Source organism: Anopheles merus, chromosome 2L (assembly GCF_017562075.2).
Source record: "Anopheles merus strain MAF chromosome 2L, AmerM5.1, whole genome shotgun sequence".
Classification (NCBI taxonomy): domain Eukaryota; kingdom Metazoa; phylum Arthropoda; class Insecta; order Diptera; family Culicidae; genus Anopheles; species Anopheles merus.
The window spans coordinates 46076625-46097599 of record NC_054083.1 but is presented as its reverse complement, the minus strand read 5'-3'; the positions used below and the strand labels follow the sequence as shown (position 1 = coordinate 46097599).

At 47.3% G+C, this 20975-nt stretch overlaps 1 protein-coding gene across 11 annotated transcripts in view; it reads left to right on the top strand.

The window, feature by feature from the left end:
• LOC121593194 (putative mediator of RNA polymerase II transcription subunit 12) overlaps positions 1-20975 on the top strand; it is a 96926-nt gene that overhangs the window by 19149 nt on the left and 56802 nt on the right. For 7 of the 11 annotated variants that reach the window (XM_041915365.1, XM_041915360.1, XM_041915361.1 and 4 more), the window contains 4 exons: positions 2570-2673; positions 8043-10544; positions 14194-14919; positions 16160-17858. In XM_041915365.1, coding sequence (XP_041771299.1) covers positions 2570-2673; positions 8043-10544; positions 14194-14919; positions 16160-17349 — 4522 coding nt within the window. In that variant the 3' untranslated portion in view covers positions 17350-17858. Of the gene's footprint in view, positions 1-2569; positions 2674-8042; positions 10545-14193; positions 14920-16159; positions 17859-20975 lie in introns of those variants that run through there. The other 4 variants (XM_041915368.1, XM_041915367.1, XM_041915370.1 and 1 more) reach the window with 4 other exon arrangements.

Here is a 20975-nt window from a genome sequence, read left to right as displayed (position 1 = left end):
TGCTCGCACACTCCAAGCGAGAGGACATCTTACCGGGAAGGAACTAATGTTCGTATGTGTGGAGCATGTGTGCCTGCGTGTATCAGTGTTTGACGAGCACGAGGTGTCTTCACCGGGCTGGAAAACGAGCAAACTTTCGTCTGTAAATTAGATAAGCAAATATTTTCTCCCATCTTTCTTGCAGCAAAAACCGGCCCACCATATTTCCCACGTCCCAATTTTTGGCGTCTCTCGGCCCTCCACTTCGTGAAGGAACGTCTTTTTTTCCCCCACTCCACAGCGCTAGGTGCGACTCCACTTGTCCATTCCGAAGGAGTTTTCCTATGAATAAAACTTTTCCCAACACATTCCACTCGTGTGCGGCCCTTACCTGCAGCCAATCCTTCTACCAAACGGAGCCAACCCTTAACCATCCACTGCGGTGCCGGTAACTTTTCAAAGAATGCTTTCACTGTGTACAAGGCGGGGGGAGGCCCATCTCACCACCAGCAAGCCACGCGTGTGTAATTGTGTTTGGGGATGAAGTTTCTCCCCCCGTCTGCTAGCTGGCGAGGTTCGTCGTCTTGTTGCTAATGTAATCGATCGTGGATTTGTTACGCATAACTAATTGAGAAGCGGAGAAATTACCGTTACTCCAGGCGTGAAACGACAACCGGGGAGGGACAGTTACACCGAGAAGTAGTTTAATAATGCATTTTGTTGATTGTTTCTTTCTCGCTGGACTCTGTTTGATGAAGCGTTTATTTTGAATTTGGAATAGAACATTTAATTGAAAATCTGATAACAAACTCTCTGCACATACATTTGCATATGATTGTTGTTTCTGTTTATCTTCTAACATTTGCACAAAACACACACCCAAATCATCTTGTCACAGTCTCTGATCTTACAGTGAATAAATCAATTTCCTGGTGCAGATTCAGATTCCATGCATCTCAAATCATCTGCATGCGCTGTCCAGTGTCCGAAACCGAGCTCAACTCTGCACGCCACACCGTGGGGAGTCCCGGGCGACAAATGATTGCGGCCGTCACAAACTTCATCTATTTTGTAATCTAAAGATTAGAGGCCAATTTCGCCCATAAAACCACACGAGTGCTCCTCTCGCCCTCTCTTGTGTGTGTGTGTGTGTGTGTGTGTGTGTGTGTGTGTGTGTGTGTGTGTGTGTGTGTGTGTGTGTGTGTGTGTGTGTGTGTGTGTGTGTGTGTGTGTGTGTGTGTGTGTGTTTGTGTGGTTATAGCTCTCCAGTTTTTCAATTTACATCAAGGACAAAAGCGAACCCACGGCCGTATTCGCCGAGTCCGAGCACCGACGAAAGACACAAGCGGACACGTTCCTAAAATATTTTTGGCTCATCCCAAACCGAGAGCAAACCCCCGGCTCACCCGCAGCGAGCAAACGGGCCACAGTGTGTGGGTTGGTCGTCTGTCCTTGGGCTCGGGATAGTGCAGCCTACAGCGCTGCAAAGCCCCCGGCATACCGCATCACTGTACGGGTGCCGTGACGAGGGAAAAAGGATTCATCCGGAGAGCGAACATTGCCACCAACTGTACCACTCATGCACACAAACCCACACACACACACACACACACACACTTGGTGGCGGTCTCCAGATTTGTAAGCCTTTTTCGTCGGGTGGAAATTTTTGGGCCAGCAGGAATTGCCTTTTCGCCGGCGTTATTTTGACCGCCGGACGAGAGCAACATTTCAGCGCCCACGCAGACAAAACTGGGGAACGGTGGAATTTGATTTATTTGGTGATCTTGGTGCGGGCCAACATGTTTCACAGCTCAAGGCAATCTCGGCAGTCTCGTAGCGGGTGCCGCCGCCGCCGGTTTGTTGAACCTCAACGCTGTGTTGTGCTATTTTTGTGACGGGTTCTTTAATCTCGACAGTCGACGGGGATTGTTGTGCCTGCCGTGGCTGAAGTCTGAGCTGATAAAATAATTCTTCGAGTGTGATTACTGAGGTCGTAGGTAATGCTGAGCTGTATAAGTGCCAAGGGGATGGCACACACTGAGATGAGCTGGGATAGGTCAGCATCTCTGCTCGATGCAAAGCTTGTTTGAGCCAAAGATGGCTACAAACAGTAACAGTACAAGAGTACGTTTAAGCTGTACGAATAAACTGAATTGTAAATCAACTCGTTAGTAGAGCTACTGTAGCGCCCTCTATTAGTACTTATCAAACTATTTGCTGGTTTAAGTAGATTTATGTTACAGACAAGAAAGAGATACCAGAGAATGTCAAAACTATGATCAAATGATGCATAAATCTACTTAGGCAAGTCCAAAACTAAGTTATCATGCAAAACCTTATCAATTCCATAAGCAATAACTGTATCGCTCCACTAAATCATGTGTGGCACCATGAATTATACGAATCAAACGTATCGATACATCTCCTCTACAAAGCTCCTTCCATTAACCACCCATTCCGTCTTCGAACTGCTCCACCAGTCCACTTCTGTTAGTTAAACCCTCGATTGACATCACGAAACTCACATCCCGTGAAACAATTAGTATGCAAATTAATCGTCTTTCTCACCGTTTTGTCCAACACCCTCCAGAATCGACTTTGATGACCCATCGACGACCAAGCCGCCGAGCCTGGCCAAATCGGCCGTGCTCGCTGCGCTCGAGGAGGAGGAACGCGAAAAGTCGCGCGGCACCGGTAAGTAGCTGTCCTAAATCGACTCCGTCCTACCGACAAAGTTGCAACAAGTGACAACCTCACTAATTTTCTAAAAAGACGTCTATCATGTGACCGATTCCCACGAAAGAATCACTACGATCTGGCCCTGGCGTGTGTGTGTGTGTGTGTGTGCGTGTCTGTAAATAAGTGCTCGTTTATCGTGGCTCATACATGCCAGCGCCAGCGACAGCGTCTGTCTCGGCTCTGTCACACTCTAATACAATTTTCCAACCCCCTTTTCAAATCACTAATTGGCTGTTACTTACTGTGTGCATCGCGATCACTTCCGTACGGCGAATCGCGGCTATCACTGGGCTATCGATCCGGCTAGCTGTCCGGCCAAAGGTGGATACCAATGTCCGACCTGCGCACCATCAATTAACATAACTCAATCTGTCCGACTTGCTCCTTTTTGCCCCGTTGCCAAGCGCCACCGATGTACCGATGCTCATTTTAGGAAAGATCGTTCAGCTGCTACATCTTACGGCGGGAAAGCATCTTTTCCCCCTACGCGTTTCGCTTGTGTGTCGCTCCTTCACACTAAGGACTGATTAGACGCCCGTCCGCCGGACAGTTTTAAATAACTTTCCGTTCGAAATCGCTCAATCCGATCAGCCCCAGTGCAAGCTCCGGCACCGTACGAGGAAAGCTCAATTGCGTCCGCGTTATCGGAAACCCATCCGGGTTTTCTGGGGGAGTTTGGGGCCAGAACCACCAGCCGGTAAAGTACCGCGCGGCCGAGATACGATGCTCGTTATCTTATCTCGCGTTTAATTGACGGTAATTGGATACCTGCCTTGAGGGCTGCTGGCAGCCGGCTAGCAGTGCCGTCGCTAGGCGTCTGTATTGCTGTATTCGGTTCCGGCTACACATCGAAAGGGCCATGGCTTCTAATCTGCTGCGAAGGATGCAAGCGGACACCACCACCGTGTGGTTCTTCCCCGGTAGAGCATCTTCTCGAAAACTGGCGGAATGGTTGCGTCTCGTTCTCATTTGCGCCGCCGGTTTTGCCAAATGGTTCACATCAAGTTGGTTGAGAGGCGGGAAACTTTCAATCCCCTTCGGTCCTTGGTTCCAAGCCCTGCCCGCCACAAGGCAGTTCAATCAATAAGCGTTTCCGTGCATGTGTAGGTGAGATCCACCACAGTGTGGTGCGTGCTGCAAAGCGTCTGCTTAACAGCCGCCCTTGCAAACGGTCAAAGCCAACAGTCAGACAGACAGAGAGACAGAACAGCAGCAGCCTCGGCAGCAGAACAGAGGCTTAAGTGTCGTCGCCTGCAATGTACAGACCGTTGATTGATTTCGCACTGTTACGTCCCCAGGGTGGAAAGGTACGAGACAGGGACAGCAGTGTGAACGGAAGAGAAAGAGTGATTAGAAACAACCGCACCGTATGATGCATTCGATGTATGATGTGGTTTTCGGTAGCGTTTTCAACCGACTGTAAGCGCGTTTTCGGTAGCCTCAATCACTTTCGATCAACGTCGATGACCATCAGCTGTAATTGCACGCCCACGTCAGATGGAGGCATTGGTGGAAAATTGAATATCATACGATTCGTTTAACGCTGAAATGGAATCATTGTCATTGTCCTTGAAATGGGATACAAATTGTACTCCACCTGACCCGAGCAGAACCCTGAATGTGACTCCAATTCTTGAACGTGATCATAACTCCAACATATTACAACGCTTTTGAACTGGGGAACTGTTTCAACAAACACTTTAAACAACAGTTTCCTTAACTTCAGCAACTCTGGCAACATTCTTTTTTTCACTGACATGGGTATTCAGCGGCAGTTCTCAATGTACTACACACGAAAGTCAATGTCCCAATGTGCCAACGTCTCCCCAGCCATTCCATCTAGCAGCAGAGTTTGACGAAGGATCGGGCAACCCGGCAATTGACAGTTACTCGATTGTTTGTGATATTGATTAAAGTTCCGGTGGTTTTAGGTGGCTCGCTCCCTCTGGAAAGGACCCCGTTGGCCAGTGTACCGCAGCATTCTCGGTACACTGAGCGTTCCCGGTACACCACGGAGACTGACGGATGGGCGTTTCTGAGTGATTTCCGCCTACCCATCAACCGGTCCGGTCGGGTATTATTGATTGATGGATTTTGCAGGCACTCTCCGCTTCTCTGACTTTGACTTTGATAGAAAAATAGATAAAGCGACAAGTGGATATGTATACGGGCTAGTTGTTCGGGCTGAAGCTTCAGCTATTGGGGCGTCAAAAAGTTGGTCACCCGAGTGCGGGATGACACGCCGTACCATCGAAAATGTGTCAATCGGGTGCGAGAAATATGGTGGTTTTTGTTTTCAGTTTTTTAGCGAAAATTTCAAACTTTTCTTTTCGCACACTTTGCCTTATCATGCAAGCGACAAACGGGACGATCTCTCCTCTCCCGTGGAAAAAGACGGCTACAAACAATGCCACGCTAATGTATGCATGCTTCTGCTTAAGTGCCAGTGGCCCTTCCGCATAGCAATGCCGCGCGATTCATTAGCAAAAGTAGGCAATGAAAGCAAATGAACGCGGCAAAAACGTAAACTCCCAGCCACTCTCGAACGCTTTTCCGCCCAAACACTCGATCGCTCGGTGTACGAGGCGTTGAACCATTAAAACGCCACCGTTTTGATAAGCGATACGCGCTGAACCGTTCCACAGTCGCGCGGTGTTACACAGGCAGCCCGAAAACAAAACCAAAGTGGAAAAATGGGTAAGCAAAAAAAAAAAAAAGGTTCACTCCATTGAACCTTATTAAACCCCTTTAATTATTTATGCCAGAAAGCAAATCGCCGTAACGATCGCTGACGCGGGGAGGGACTCTTATTTGCGCAATTTTTTTTTTTTGCGTTGTGTTGTTTTGTGCTTCGTTCCTGCCAGCGCCACGATTAGCAGCATTTTATTTTAATTGCTTCGCGACTGGCACAGCCTACGCCTGGTTCAATCCTACCGCGGTGGTGTTGAAGAAGAAAAACAAAACCATTTTTTCCAGACAAACCCATAATCCATATCCGTACCGTAAGAAACCGAGCATTGCGATGCAATGAAAAATGTAATTAGAATGAAAGGAAATCAGATCGTGCCGGCAATCCGCGTGCGGATGGCGATAGGCACGTGCTGATAAGCTGGAGTCAATTCTTGTTTCGGCATTAATCGCAGCAAATGAGGTCAGACAGAGAATAAGCGAAAGAAACAGAGAGAGAGTAAGTAAGAGAGAAAGAGCAAGAAACATACCGGGAAAAAGAGCAGAAAAAGGGGTAGAAAATGATAATTATGAAACACTCCGAGCTACCTACTCATAATCCATTACAAGTGGATTGGCTTTACAAGTGGACCCGGCCAAGCGAGATGCATTATCGATGATGCTTTTTGATTCTTTGCCTTGTAAAAAAGGGCTTTTTCGTGTGCAGTTTTAAACGAAACGACCATTATAATTATGAGAGAAAAAACAAGTTGGGGACAAGCCTTGTCAAAACTTTGCCCATCTTGTGACATTTAATCATTAATAAAACAAAATTATCATACCAAATGTAATTGACAGTGCACTCTTCGAGCGTCGGAAGAAACCAGACAGTACGAAGTTTAATCAAAAACATGAAACCAAACATACCTTCAATCGCACCCCCCCATTACAGAACTGTTAAGCAAACAGGACAGCACAGCACGAAACACATCCCCGAGTTTGCAGCATCATTTCGGGCGCACGGGATTTTTACACTCCCTCCTTGTTTGCTCGCTGACCAAGCGCCAATTCGGTTTATCTCGCACCGTGTAACATCGGTTGCTGGTGCTGGATAAGGCAGGAGAATGATACTGCTGCTGCTGCTGCTGATGATGATGCGTGAAATTGGTACAACACTTGTTAATTACTTGCGCGGGCCCCTGTAGCTTCTGTACTGCTGTGCGCGTGAAGCGAAATGGTGGAAATGGGTTGGAAAAAAGAGAAGATTGCCCAACGAATCGAACGGAAGCGAATCGCACGAACTTTAACAGAGGCCGTTTAATCAAATCGATTATCACGATCGATCGCCGACGGGTCGCGGGCAACAGAATGTTCCAGTGTTGTGGGGGATGGAAAATGAGGTACAAGTGGAGGAAAACGTGGAACGATAAATGTGATTGGAATTTTATTTTCTGTATCACTGTGGAATTGCTTTTCCGCTTCTGCCAGGCGAGGGATTTATTTTAAGGGGAAAATCGCAATCGAGACATTAATTCGATTGTTTGCTATTTTTGGAGATTGAATGAGTAAATACATTAAGGCTTATATTTGTGCTACAATACGGAACAAAAACTTTACCCAAAAATCCTCAAAAAAATATCTCAAACTTCAAATCCACCCGAATGCGTTCACTTCAATCAATCATCATTGCTCATTGCTCACCCCAACTGGCAAACCTACCGGCAAACTGGGTCAATGAGACAAAACCTTTCGGGCGAAATTGGCAACTAACCCCTTCCCCCCCCCCCTCCCACCCACATCCCATCTTGGGCGATTAATTACGGCAAAAAGCTCGCGGGGAAAAAGTCAGCACAAGCCAACGGGAAGTAGCGGGCGGATGCGCTGTTGCAATGTGGCGCGATAATCGAGTAGGCGTCGCTCACAGTAGAACGCTGCTTTGAGTGCATTTGAAAGCACCAATACGTGCGCATCGGTGCAGCCGTATGTGAACTCCGGTGGGAGAATTTTTGTGTTTTTATCAGAGAGTGATTCTATACCCAAATCCCCCGCCAAACCTACCTCCATGCACTGCGTGGCGCTGGCAGGCAGGGGTGGAATGTTCGTGGATCGTTAATTGCTCATTTGGAGAGGATTTTCTGGACAATTTAACAACTTTTATTGCAAAATCCCCTTGCGTGTGTACGGGCAGATGGGAATTAATTACACACTGCCTAACTGTGTGAACAGCGTTTTAACACATTGTAAAGTAATGGCGAGTTCTAATTGTGTGTGTGTGCCGATTCGGATCGTTGTTTCATTGTTTATACCTCTCCCATTTGTCACCATACGATACGATTGTAAGGATAAGGGTGTTAATAAACTGTACGATAAATCACTCCAGCATGTGTGAAAGTGTGGTGTGTGTGTATTTAAAGACAAATGTTTTGAGTGCCTTGTTTTAGTGTTTTAGTGCAGTTATCACGCGTTTGTGTAAGGGTATTTGTGTTCGCCATTTCCAACCGGTATGTGTTAGACTTTTTGTACTTTTTTTCTTGTTTTAAGTCCCTTTTTTCGTCGGGCAATGCGAACGAATTTTTATTAATTATATATTACATTATTATCGCTCTCGTTCCCTATCCCCGATTGGCTTCTTCTCCCCTCCCGCCGGGCACCAACAGCCGTTGGACGTCAGAGCCGCTCGAGACAGCCAGTACGAAGGGCGCACGAAGCGGCCCCGTCCATCGACCGTGAAACCGTGCTCAAGATTAATCGTCGCCCGCTGCAACGACGCCACCGGTCGTGTGACAGCTTCTGGCCTCCGCGGTCACCGGGCACCGGCCATCCCTCCCCATCGGCCGTGACCGATGCGCTGCCGGACGCAGATCAGGGTGAGTTTGCAATCGACAGCCGCCGGTACGGTAGCCACGACAGCATCCACTTTGACGAGCGCATCCGCCGGCAGCACAAAATTGACCCGCTCCGCACACTGTACGACCGGGAGAACGTCGTGCTGACGGACTGGGGGCAACGGCCTCGCTCTACACCGCCTGCGGCTCCCGCGGGCCACCAGCGAGAGGATAAAAATGATAATCATGTTTACGGAAGTGCTAGTACGACGACGACGACGACGACGCAGGTGAACGCTCCGTGTCACACTTCCGCCGGGCAGCACGCTAATCGTACGGCTTTGCGAGATGATGACAGCGAGAGCTCTGGGATGCTGCCGGCAACGTCCCGGGACACCGATTGGCCGGCCGTGCATGGCAATTGTGTGCCGGCACAGAACGGTGGTGATTGTCAGCCACGGAAGGAAGTGCATCCACCTGAACCGCCGCCGAGACGGTACTACCTGCCGATGGATAAGATAGCGAGCGGTGTGCTGGAAGCTATGCTTCGCTTGTTCCAAGACACACCAATTACACCCGAACAGCAGCAGCAGCATCAACAGCAGCCGCATCATCGTCGCCTCGAATCGCCCGGTCGTCGCAGCACCACGCCATCTCACGGTGGGAAGATGCAGCTGCACGAGCGCAGCCACTCGGTGCAGGGATGCGTCGAGAGACCTGCGCAGCCGCCACCACCACCAGCTACCCTGCTGCAAGACGGCATCGAATCGAAGCCCCCGTTAAAGTGGAAACCCTCCACCGGTGGCCGGACCACACCGAGAAGCGCACTGCAACGCCACCCGACCGTGACGGACGTTAGCTGCATCGAGACAATCGACCAGCAGCAGGCCGATGCGGTTGAGCCGAATCACGAATTCAATTTAAATTCAAATACGGGCTGGAATTTAAATATTGATCGACGTCACGAACCGTCGCCGTGCACCAGCGGGCAGGGGAAACCGCCGAAACAAAGTTACTCCATCGCTGCCAGCGCCACACCGTCGGTGACGTGTGTCTCTCCCGCGGCGGAGACGGCGGTATCTATCGGGGCCGATCAGCTGACCACTAATTACTTCGACAAACAGGCGGACCCGTCAACGGTACGTTTTCCGGCTGCCAGCAACTGGAGCTCACCGGACGCACCAACGGGCCAACCCGGTTCCACCGTGCCGCCCTGCTTCCCAGTGACCGCCATCACCCCCCTCAGCACACCAATCGAACGACAGCAAGACCACAAATTTGACAGTAACGTCAACTGCACCGGTTACCACCGGTGTTGGCCGTCGGTCGGCGAGTTTCATAATTACAATGAAAAACTAATTACAGACACGGCCGACGAGCGGGCGGTAATGGCGGTGGAGGGCGACGGTCCACTCGACACCGGATCAACACCGCAACCGTTGGACGAGCGTCAGATCACCGAAAACCGATGCCAGTCGCATTCGTCAGCATTAAATGTATCAAATCAGCCAAATCGTAATTGGATTAATTTAAATTCAAATCAAATTTATCACCAGCAGCAGCAGCAGCAGCAGCAACGGTGGCCATCTCCAAGGGATCCGGTCGTCTGTCAGCGAATGTCACCGGGCGAGCCTGGCGGAGTTGGGTTAGCCGATGCCTATCATCACCGCGCTGCGTCGGTCGGGCCCGGCGAGCGTCACGGTGCGAGTGGCCAGCTCGCCCGGGAGACACATGTTGCGTACGGGACCACCAGCACCACCAGCACCACAGCGTACAACGAGCACGCTAATGATAACCTTCAAAGGTTCTGGCCAGTAGCAGCAGCAGCAGCAGCGGCAGCAGGAGCAGAACAGCACGAGAACTACCAGCTCGACTGTAATTATGATAATAAAAGCGTTCGGAGTCATTATCGCCGTGAAGCATCGTCCTCCGACAATGGGCAACTTCCGGCGGAGGGACCGGCGCCACCACCATCGGCTTACCGTTATGTGACTCCATCCCCACCGCTGCCACCGTACCCGCTGGCAGAAGAACCGCTGGCACCGTCCGTCCCCTGGCGACCCCGGGCACGCTCGGGACGTTCCGGTTCGAGCGTAAAAATTAATGAGATTTTCGAATTTCCCCCACCGCCACCGTACCCGTGCGACTGTGCTGCGGGCGATATGACCGCGACGGCCGAGGAGGAGGAGGAGGAGCAGGACGATGAGCTACCGGAGGTGTGCCGTAGTACGAATGTAAACGCTGCTGCTGCTGCTGCTGCTGCTGCTGCTGCTGCTGCTGCTGGTCCTACGAACACTACGCCGGATGACACCGGAAGGGATTGCTCTACAAGTGGTAATTATCTTTCCTAGCCTAGCCGGGAGTCGCGTTATGCGTTTGGTTTCGATTGCGCGAAAGCGATCCGATCGAAGAAAGTGATTGGAACCGTTGGTTGGTTGGTTGGAGTGGAGTGGTTGGCTTTTGGAGGTACCGGGATTTGGGGCGAAAAGCTTATTTTCATCTGGCAAACGATTGTCCGCTCGCATTCGGATTCAGATTCGGGAGGAGATTTCTGGAGATGATTTAGCTTGAAAGTTGTGCCTGTTGCTAAGGCACTTTTTGGGGTGTTTTTGGAGCATAAATAACAGGTCGGCAGGTTATAAGGAGGGAGGTTGAGCTTTATTATGATTAAGAGGGTTTATGCATTTCAAATGGAACTTTGCTATACACATGGGTGATACGGATATGGCCAGGATAATTCAAAATTTTGCCTAACAACTCTCATCATTTCTGCAAAAGAGTTTTCCGTATTTGTTTGGTTCTTCTTGCCCAATCTCTAATATTGGTCTATGAAAATTACTTTTCATACTTTTCATTACTAACTCTTACAGGGGTTTTCGAGGATTATATTGACATGTTCAGGCGAGTTGTAGTATTGTTCAGGCATATAATAGACTCTTTTAGCGAGATATCGAATTGTTCGAAAGTAGGCGTTGACATGTTCAGCGATTCTGTAGTGCTGTCATTTGTTTTGTTTACACCCTGTACCGCAGCATTCAATTTTTCATTCTTAAGTGTCCTAAAAGTAGCAAACAATCATTCCTCCAGCTGTTCAATACATGAATTAGTTGAAACAAACATTTTTTTTTTCGAAAACCGTTTGTTTACCTTCTGATGAGAATGATCCAAACTGCAGTCCAAGGTGTACGGAAGTGACAGCTCTACAGTATAACCGAACATGTCAACGCCTACTTTCGAACAATTCGATATCTCGCTGAAAGAGTCTATTTTATGCCTGAACAAAACTACAACTCGCCTGAACATGTCTGTATAATTCTTGAAACCCTGTATTTCAAGCAACTAATGGCCTTCACGATTCTAGTTAGTTTTTTGTATGGAGTTTGACAGTTGGAGGCTGAAATCATGTAAACACTCCATACAAAACCACACAAAAAACTAGCCTGCAATTTTCAGTCTAGATTATTCTAGCCACAAAGCTAGAGTTAGATTCGAGTACCTGCTCGAAAACACGGTGTTGTTTACATTTATCCCAAGGTGCATTAAAGAGATCAGGTGGTGGAATCTGGAATCAAAGTGAATGTAGTCCAGGTGGTCTCATAGCATTTTTATAACCAATTTTGAACATCACTTTTTGACAGAACTAGTAAAAACTTTTACTCCAACGAGCTTTCTAGAGGCTTGACGAATACACAAAACACTCTTAAAATCATCATTCAGAAGTAGAAGCGATAAAAATCAGCCTTCTAAATTCATACACCTTGGGATAAGCCCACCTGTATATTGTACTCACATAGATAGCTGCTTGAAAACTGCTATACAATACAAACAGCTGACAGGCTGAAATTTCAGCCTGCGAACTTCAAACGGAAAGGGCCCCAATGGCTGATAATTCCTACTGCCTTTTTGGCACATTCCTAGAAAATAAAAACGATATTGCTTATGATATTGGACTACTCTGAGAGTCTCTTTAATGCTGCTGATAGCTTTCATGTATTACACATCAATGTGGGATTTAAATTTCTCCAATAAAAACAGGATTTACACGTTCTTAGGAACATGAGCCTTAAACGGACCCAATAAATCATATTGCACTATGTAGCTGAACAATGCCTGCAGAAGGTGAAACAGCTCGTGTTCAGCTATGATATTCTGGTTTATTGAAGATGTAATTATAGAGTCTATAGCAGGCTCTAGGCAGCTACTCTTGGAAAAAACATTATTTATGTACAAAAAATATCAAATTAAGTTAGAGGGAAGAACTTGAATTTAGAGTCCAATTCAATTAGAACTAGGCAAAACAAACATTTTCCCAGTATTCGTTTCTATCAATAACGTTACCGTTTCTATCAATAAGTTTCCAATTTACATACTCACAATGCTATTTTTGGCAAACAAAGAGCCTTTTTAGAGCTTCCAAAGTAAAAGTAAAACAATCAGCATCCTTTTTTTTTCGCCGTTTTATCGGTCAAAACTTTCCCGCTCAGCGCATATCATCTTCCCCAATGGATGCAAATATTTAATTAAACCAATATTCCCATACTACCGCACCCCCATTCCCCGATGGCCGAGCTGGTCAGCCCAGCTTGCATCCCGCTTTATTTATCACATCAATCAAAACCGTATCAAATAACAACGAGCAAATTTGAGCGGAATGGAATTAGTGGGGATAATAAAAGTGTGCGTGGATTAAAAGTGTGCTGCTTGATTGTGTGCCGTGATTCATACCAATAAAAAAAAGCTTCACGAATGGCAAATAAAAGCGAAACGCCAGCACAAGCAACAGTACGGCCGCCCCACCCTCGGTCGGTGGTTGAAAATCAGCCAACAGTACAAACAAAATCAGTTCGCGCACTAGATGACCGGTCCGGAGCATAAAGCAATTAAGGAACAACGCGTGACTGGTACTGGTTTCGGATGTTTCCGTGTTGACCGTTGTCGCTTTTTTTTTCATACATGCAATGTGTCGTTTATTACTGTCCCTTGTTATGACGACATAAAAGGGAACGGACGAGCGGGAGACGAGAGGGAAATTAAAAAAGTACCACTGAATTGTTTGGAATAACAATCAAGGAATGCATTTTATGGCCGGGCTCGTTTGGGCCCCGGCCGCACATCAATTGAATGCGTCGAGTGCGCCGAAATGCCGATGAGTTTGAAGTGTGTATGATCGTGATGAAGTGCGTATGATCGCTGGGCAGGGGGAGCGGAAAGATTCAATTGATTCCTGGCGTACCTGTTGGCAAATTCCGGGGCCCATAATGGGGTTGGTTTGATTGAGGAGTGCAATTTCTTGGATGTGTACTTCAATGGAAACTGTAAAATCGAATTTATGAACAGATTTTTCAATTGAAATACATCATAATACAATGCTAATGATTATTGTTAAATGAAATACTGGATAAAGTATAGAACCATTTTTATTGTTTTTTAAAGGTTTCGTATAAAAAAAAACATTGAAATACGATTTTTAAGACACACATTGAACCAAATTGCAAATGCATATGCACCGTTTCTCAAGTCAAAACCAACCTAGAACCCGATTGCACTTGGAATGAAATAAATTCATTGTGAAAGCAATTGATTTCCCAATAAAACCGATAAGACGAAAACACTGTCTCTTCCGTTCCAAGAACTATCGCACCAGAGAGTCCTTTTTACTAGCAAAGCTCCGGGAAGTCACTTGACGTATGTTTTCAAATTCGAACGATATGGTTCTGCTTTTAATGTGTTCAGATTTCCCTTGAAATCGGTCACATATCTAAGGAACTTCATTCAAGTCAATTCTACAGAAAACAGATCACTGGGAAATTGTGCAACTAAACGAATTCAGATGCACTGTCCTTGCGTCAACATCATCCAACAGATGCATTTGCCCAACCGAACGGTCCTCCATCACCAAGCGCCACGCGTCCAATCAACAACATTTCTCCCGGCTCCGTACGTTTAAGATTATAGGTTAAAATAATTGCAAACCCATTTGCAGACCGGTCCAACCATCGTGCCAGCGTCGACCGTTCACCGGCAGTAACCGCTGCAGTTGCCGTCAATGCGACAACTTTCCCATCAACGAACCCATCGCACCGGGACCGTTGCCAGCCAACGGTTGGCTCCGGTGCCGCCGGTGGTGATAATGATGTCAACGCTCATCCCACCCGCTGCCCACGACGCTTCGGCTCCGGTTCCCCGGAACCGAACAGCTGCAGCCAGCGGGACGATGCCGACCCGTACCGCACCGTTTCGGGCGAATCGTTTTGCTCGCCAACGCCCTCAACCGTACCGGCCAGCAGTAATGTTGATGTTGATTATTTTAAAACAAATTTAACGGCTGATAAAACACGGAACGCCAGCGCAAACAGCCGGGCGCATCACCATTCCGACCACCAGTGGGCCGGTGCACCGCGGGACAAATCAATCGACCCTTCGCGCGGCCACGCCGGGGCCGAAAATAGCGCACCGGCACGGTCGGAACGCGGCACCGAGACCGTCGACACGCCGGTACGGCCAGCGCGCATGATTAGTTTCACCGATGGTGAGTTTATATTTGGCCCGTTCGACGAACGGGCGCTGGAATTTGGACGATTTGAATTATTGAGCGATAAACGGGGACAGGGAGCGCAAACACCTGCCGCCCCCGGTCGGACTGGCAGCACGGACGAGTCAGCACTGGAAAATGCCGCACCCGGGGCCGCTGAATGGCCGTGCCACCTTGGTGCGTATGAAAACCGGTCCACACGCCTAACGCTCCGAACGCATCACACTTTCATCGCCAGTCATCTTCTCTCGGAAGGTTGAAATTGGTTTGCAATTCACACTGATCCATCCATCTGTCTTGCGGCCTTTGTGTGCCGCACACAAGTGAGCGGAAGATGAGATGTTTTTTTCCACGCGTTTCAAAACCACCCAACATCAACACGCAATCGCCCCACAGCACGGAAAATTCGAAATTGTGTACATTTTACGGCTGATGAGAAATGAACCACCCGGGCCACCGTCCGGGCGAGCAACATTCCTTCGGGACCATTACACAGCTCGCACTGCGCTGCCGTGCCGAAACTTGGCCCTGAAATTTCATCAAACATTTTCCCCCCTTTGCTTCCTTTGGGGCACACAGCAACGGACGGTGAAACACGAGACACAAACTTCTCCACCTGTTTTTGTGTTGTGGCTGTCGTCACAGACACACAGGACACGCGGGTGCGGGTCATTCCATTTCGATGACGATGCTGGCGGTGAATTGCATTATGGGGGTTTTGCGGCCCGCTCGAATGGAAAACCCTGTCAGTGGTCAACTCACAGCCAGGGGACTTCGGGCAAGGTTTTGAAATTCCAACTTCCACGTGTGTATGTGTGCAATACCGAGGTTTTGACATGATACGACAAACTACAGAGGAGAGATTATGGCAAACCATCCGAGGTGAAGCTAAATATAAAATCAACCTTCCGCTAGCGTTGCTAATGGAATTTGTCACACAGACATGCTCATAGAGAGCGACAGATAGATAGAAGAAAAAAATACTAGAAAATACAAGCTAATGGAGAAAAATGACACAAAAAACTTTGACTTTCATAACCAAACACACACCGACTCGTGACGCAGGAGGGCAGCCACAGGACACTACGAGTGCACGAGAACAATGGATCATACTCACACCAATTCCTGCCCCAGGACATCGGAAGTTCACTCACTCGCCTGATGAGAAAAGGCCAAAAAAAAGGGAACACGAAGCAACTCTATATCGACTTTCATCGACATTAATTGAGTAATCATTGTCACCGAACCTGTCCGTCAGCGTTGATTCTATTTGTATCCCTCCCCAACCTCACCATAGTCCCGCGTTCCCCCCCTCCCCCCCCGCCCCACAAACTACATCACATTTCATGGCTTTCTTTGTTTGAATTTCCCCAACTTTTCTCCGCCCGCCCCCCTGCTGCAAACCGGTTGAGTGCAGCTCACTCCCCTCCCGGCGAGTGTCAACAGTCCCGTGCTCCCTCCCCTCCCACCGACTACACCCGCTGGGCAAGGTTTGAAAATGGAAATATAAGCCCCCGCGCTACAACCCCTTCGCCCGGGCCCGATTTTACCGCAAACGAACGGCAACAATCAACGCCCGCTTGCCGTGCACCCACACCCGATCCCACCCGCCGGCAAACGCGCGGCGAAGAAATTGAGGACATTTTTCAACAGCTTAACCACTCGCTCCAAGCGAACGCGGAAGACAGCGTGGAAAGTGCAGCCACGAAAGCGACCCTCGGCCAGCTGGTCGAGAACGTGCCGGTAATCGAACGCATACTGGATGATTTGTTGACCTTTTCCAAGCAGCTGCTAGAGCAGAAGCAGCTGCTCCAGGAGCGGCAAGTGTCGGCGAGCGGCGGCGATGCAGCAGCCGCGCAACAAGAAGCGGGCGCACCAGGGATGCGAGCCGAGAATCGTGCGATGGCACCACGGGTCGAGATAAATGATGATAATTTAATTAATTTATTAGCCTCCGATAGTAGCGGTGGCGAGGAGGGGAACGGAATGACGCCAACAATCGACGACCGTGACACGCCAGAAAGGACGCCATCGGATGGGGAGCGCAAAAAGTGTCGCGCAAACAATGGCGCGAACAATGAGCCGGTCGGTGGGGAGCTACCGCCCCACCGGGAGGACCCATTTACCAGCGTGGCCATCTTCAACTGGAACCCGCTGGACGTGTACCAGCAGCAGGGGCTGTTTATGATTGATCCCCGGTTCGCGCTCGCTGACATGCGAGCCATCTCGCCCGGGCCGCCCCCTGGTACCTCCAGCCAGTCGGCACTCTTCCCACTCCCGACAGTGCCGGAGGAGATGGTCGACAGCGCCACGGATACGGAGGACCAATCGCAGCGCCGAGCGGGACAAGAAACTGGTGTCGCAGCACCGAAGACATCCGATTGGAAAGTGGACGCTTGTCACAATTATTGTCCGGCGGGTGGTGAGCCCACCGGCACGGCTGGCTCATCCAACCGGCAGTCCGGTGACAATGTAGATAAGATTGTGCAAATGAATCAGGTGTTACATTGCAACGAGCCGGACCACGTTCGCTGTCCGCCGGCCGCTACACCGGACAGCCGTCAGCAACGTGAGCGCACACCGACCGACGAAGGTACGTACCACTGAGCGAGTGGGTGTGTGTGTGTGTGTGTGTGTGTGTGTGTGTGAGTGCAATTGTTGTGCAGTCACTTGATTGCCTGTGTTAAGTCCACGTGTTCGCAACAGGGTTGCACAGCTCCTGCCACCTTCGTCCCGTGACCTTTCCCAACTGCAATAGTGTGTCAATGTTGCCGTTGTGATAATATCCGATTACACTCTAATGTAGGCTGGGGAGATGGTTAGAGGAAGAGAAAGATAGCGGAGAAAAGAGAAACAAGTAACAGAGCTGGCGCAGAGCTCACGTGCACCGACAGGCGTGTGAAATGTTGTGTGTGAGTTCAATTATCCGTCGTTTTATTGTTGCTACAACCATTACACAACCTGTTACTATTTATGAGTGATAATACACGGGACGGTGGGGCTGCTGTACGCTCCTGCACTACCAAGTTTTTAAATTAATTGTTATGTAAAATTTCGTTTCGTAAACATTCGTTGTACTTCTGATACACTGATCGCAGGAAATAAAAGATTTTAAACAGAAAACTCAAACAATTTTTTTCTCTCTATTGTAATCAATTGACATTTTTTTCTAAAAACATTTCTCATATGTAAATGAAACCAACTGAAAGAAAAACAAAGAAAAAAAGATGGATTATTGTTCTAATTTTTCACGTGCTGAGAAAAACATGCTCAATAAAGTGAATCATTGCATATCTTTAGGCGCAATCATAGTTGGCTTTTTTGCTATCGGATATAACTTCCATGCGATGTTTAAAATGCTTCTCTCCAAGACTTGCTTCGTTTGAAAGACTTGATCCTTGACACTACTGATCTTTGACAGGTACTCTGTGATGTTTTCATATAGTTTTTGAAATGTTGCATAAATTAGGCTCAAATATGAACAATTACTGGTATAGGGTCCTTTCTGCCGAATAGTTTCAGGATATTTCTCTTCCTGTCTACCTTTAAACATTGTGTTATGTTTATATCCCATAAATCCTTGATGTTTTTACCTTCAAAGCAGTCAACACAGATCATGGGACGAATGCAACAATATGTGGAGAACTTTGAACAAAAGTTCGTTAAGCTTCGTACTCATCTGATACAACAAAACAACATTCTTTTCACAGCAAAATCCACCACTAGCTGCAGCAGAAAAACACACTACATCCAAAAAATAATAATAATAAAAGAATCTCTCGGTTAATTCCGGTCCTGCTGAAAAGGAAAAACCAAACAAACAAATTTACTACAGCGCGTACGAATAAACTGACACAAAAAACGAGGACTCAATGTACCATCGAATCAACGAACACGAAACCCAAGAGCATGAATGAGTACAGTAAAATTTAAAAAAAATGCCCCCAGAATTTAAACACAACACGTTGCAAACGGTTGATTTTCTGATTCGCACATAAGCGCCTTCTCCCCCTACACACTCGCACACAATATCCCGTGCACGTGTACAGCTGTCTGTTTTTCCGGCCAGTGTAATTTTTACCACCAAACAGAAGTGGTCTCGTTTGTTACAACACACACATTTGCTGTTGGCTGGCAGTCGCCACTTTTTTTTTTGTTTTGTAGTGTTAATGCTCGATGTTATCTCCTCCCCCCCTCCCCAATTTTCCTCCCTTATCTTCTCTCATTTATACATTACACATTATGAAGCTTCACGTTGCACGGCTTGGGCAAGATCGTTGTTTTTGCTGATGTTCTTCATCTCTCTCTCTCACTCTCGCTCTCTCTCTATCTCTCTGAAGCTCCCTTTTTTATCAGCGCACACACATCGAAGGTACAACCAGTGCCACTGGTTTGCCGCTTCTGCTGCATCGTTTTACACCCGTGGGTGGATTTATTTTTCTCCTCTTTCCTCCCGGTGGACCGAGGCGGATGTCCAGAACTTTGAAGCGTTCGTTTTTCGATCACGTTGCATGCATAATGGGCGATAGCACAATATTTGTATTACATTGGAAAAACCGGCAAGCATTTATTTATAGTTGCAACTGCCAAAACGGAAACAGCAACCAAACCACATGTGGAGCATTGAGACAAAAGTGGTCCATGTGAATGAGTTTGCGTGTAGTCCTTTTCTTTTTTTTTTGTGCCATGAAGCAATGCATGAGTGAAACCTCCATTTCGAGCAGCGTTTCGTACGCCGGTACAGTCGAGAGTCACTTCAGCAATCGGAGCGTACATGAAGTGTAATGATTTTTGCATCACTTTGTTGTGTTTTGTTTCGTTTTTTTTTTTATTTCCCTTTGTGTTTCAAGCGGCTGATATTTTGGTTTTTGTTGCACTACAATGTTTCCATCCTTGCACTTCCGATTTCAAAAGATGAACTTTTAAATCTCTGCGCATCACTTATTCATACGCTACGTTTGCTGGGTTTTTACACAGTGCACAGAAAAGTGCCAGCATTCGAGCTACGTGTGTGTGTGTGTTTTCTATGGATTAAATATTGATTGGTTAAAATTTGAAATGCATGGTCAGTGCCGTCGTTGCGATTGAGTTGAACTAGCCTCTTTGGTTCATATTGATTTACAGTACCAAAAACTAGAACAACGATGCTGTGTGGCATAGCAGCTTTCTAATATTGACGCGAGTAGAACTTATGGCGATAAAATAGTATCAGATTTTCCGCAAAACCACGATTAAAATGTGACTTTCCCATGACCATATTTCCTACCATGTTGTTTGCCGTAACAATTTATCTCTTTTAATCTTATCCGATCTACAATCATGTTCTTTTTTGTTGCTACAGCGCAGCACAAATCATCATTGTTGGAGAAAAGACGCCAATTCGCACACAATTTACACGTTCTATCTTAACAGCCGGCCCTAAAAAGCGGCTATCACTCATCAAGCAGTTAATCGTTCAGAGATTTTGAGTGTAGATAGTACCGAAACGAGAAAAAGTTGTTAAAGATGATCATCAAACCATGACAAACGATACTCTGTCATTAGGAAATGGGGTTCCTTTAAGAGACAACCTTGTTTGCGATGTTTTTGCCACACAAAAGACAAGCTATAGAGCAGTGTTTTCAATCTCAATTTTGAAAAAAAGTTCATAAATCAAATACCTTTTTTTCGTAATAATCTTACTCAAATTGCTACCAGCACTCGAGCCTGCTGCTCTACGCATTGATGTGGTAAACTTTTGGTACACCTTTCTTTGCACCACTTTTACACCTTTTTTGTTTGTATCGTTAACCTACGGAATGTTTTCACACCTTTCGCAACTATGCCCACGCGCAGTAAACTTTTCCAATAAGAAACCATCCGGCCGGTGCACCATTCCCGGTTCCGGGGCGTACATTATTCAGTCAGGCTTTGTTTTTCGTGCCACACTGTCACCTACACGCGGTTGCATTTGATATACCGAAACCGTACCGCACGAAAAGCAAACAGCTTTACCCCTGTTTCCTGTTGTTTTTGTGTATTTGCTCATTGATTTTTGTTTTGTGTTTTTGCTACGAACAACACATACTCACATTGGTTTAGGTAGCGCTGAATGTGTGAAAGAGTTTATTTGTATTTTTTTTTGTAATGCTGTTGATGATTTTTTATTTTAAGTAGAAAACACATTACTTTCCGGAAATGGTGAATATTATTTATAGCCGATTGGCGTGATGTTGAAGGAAGTGGTTTTGTTT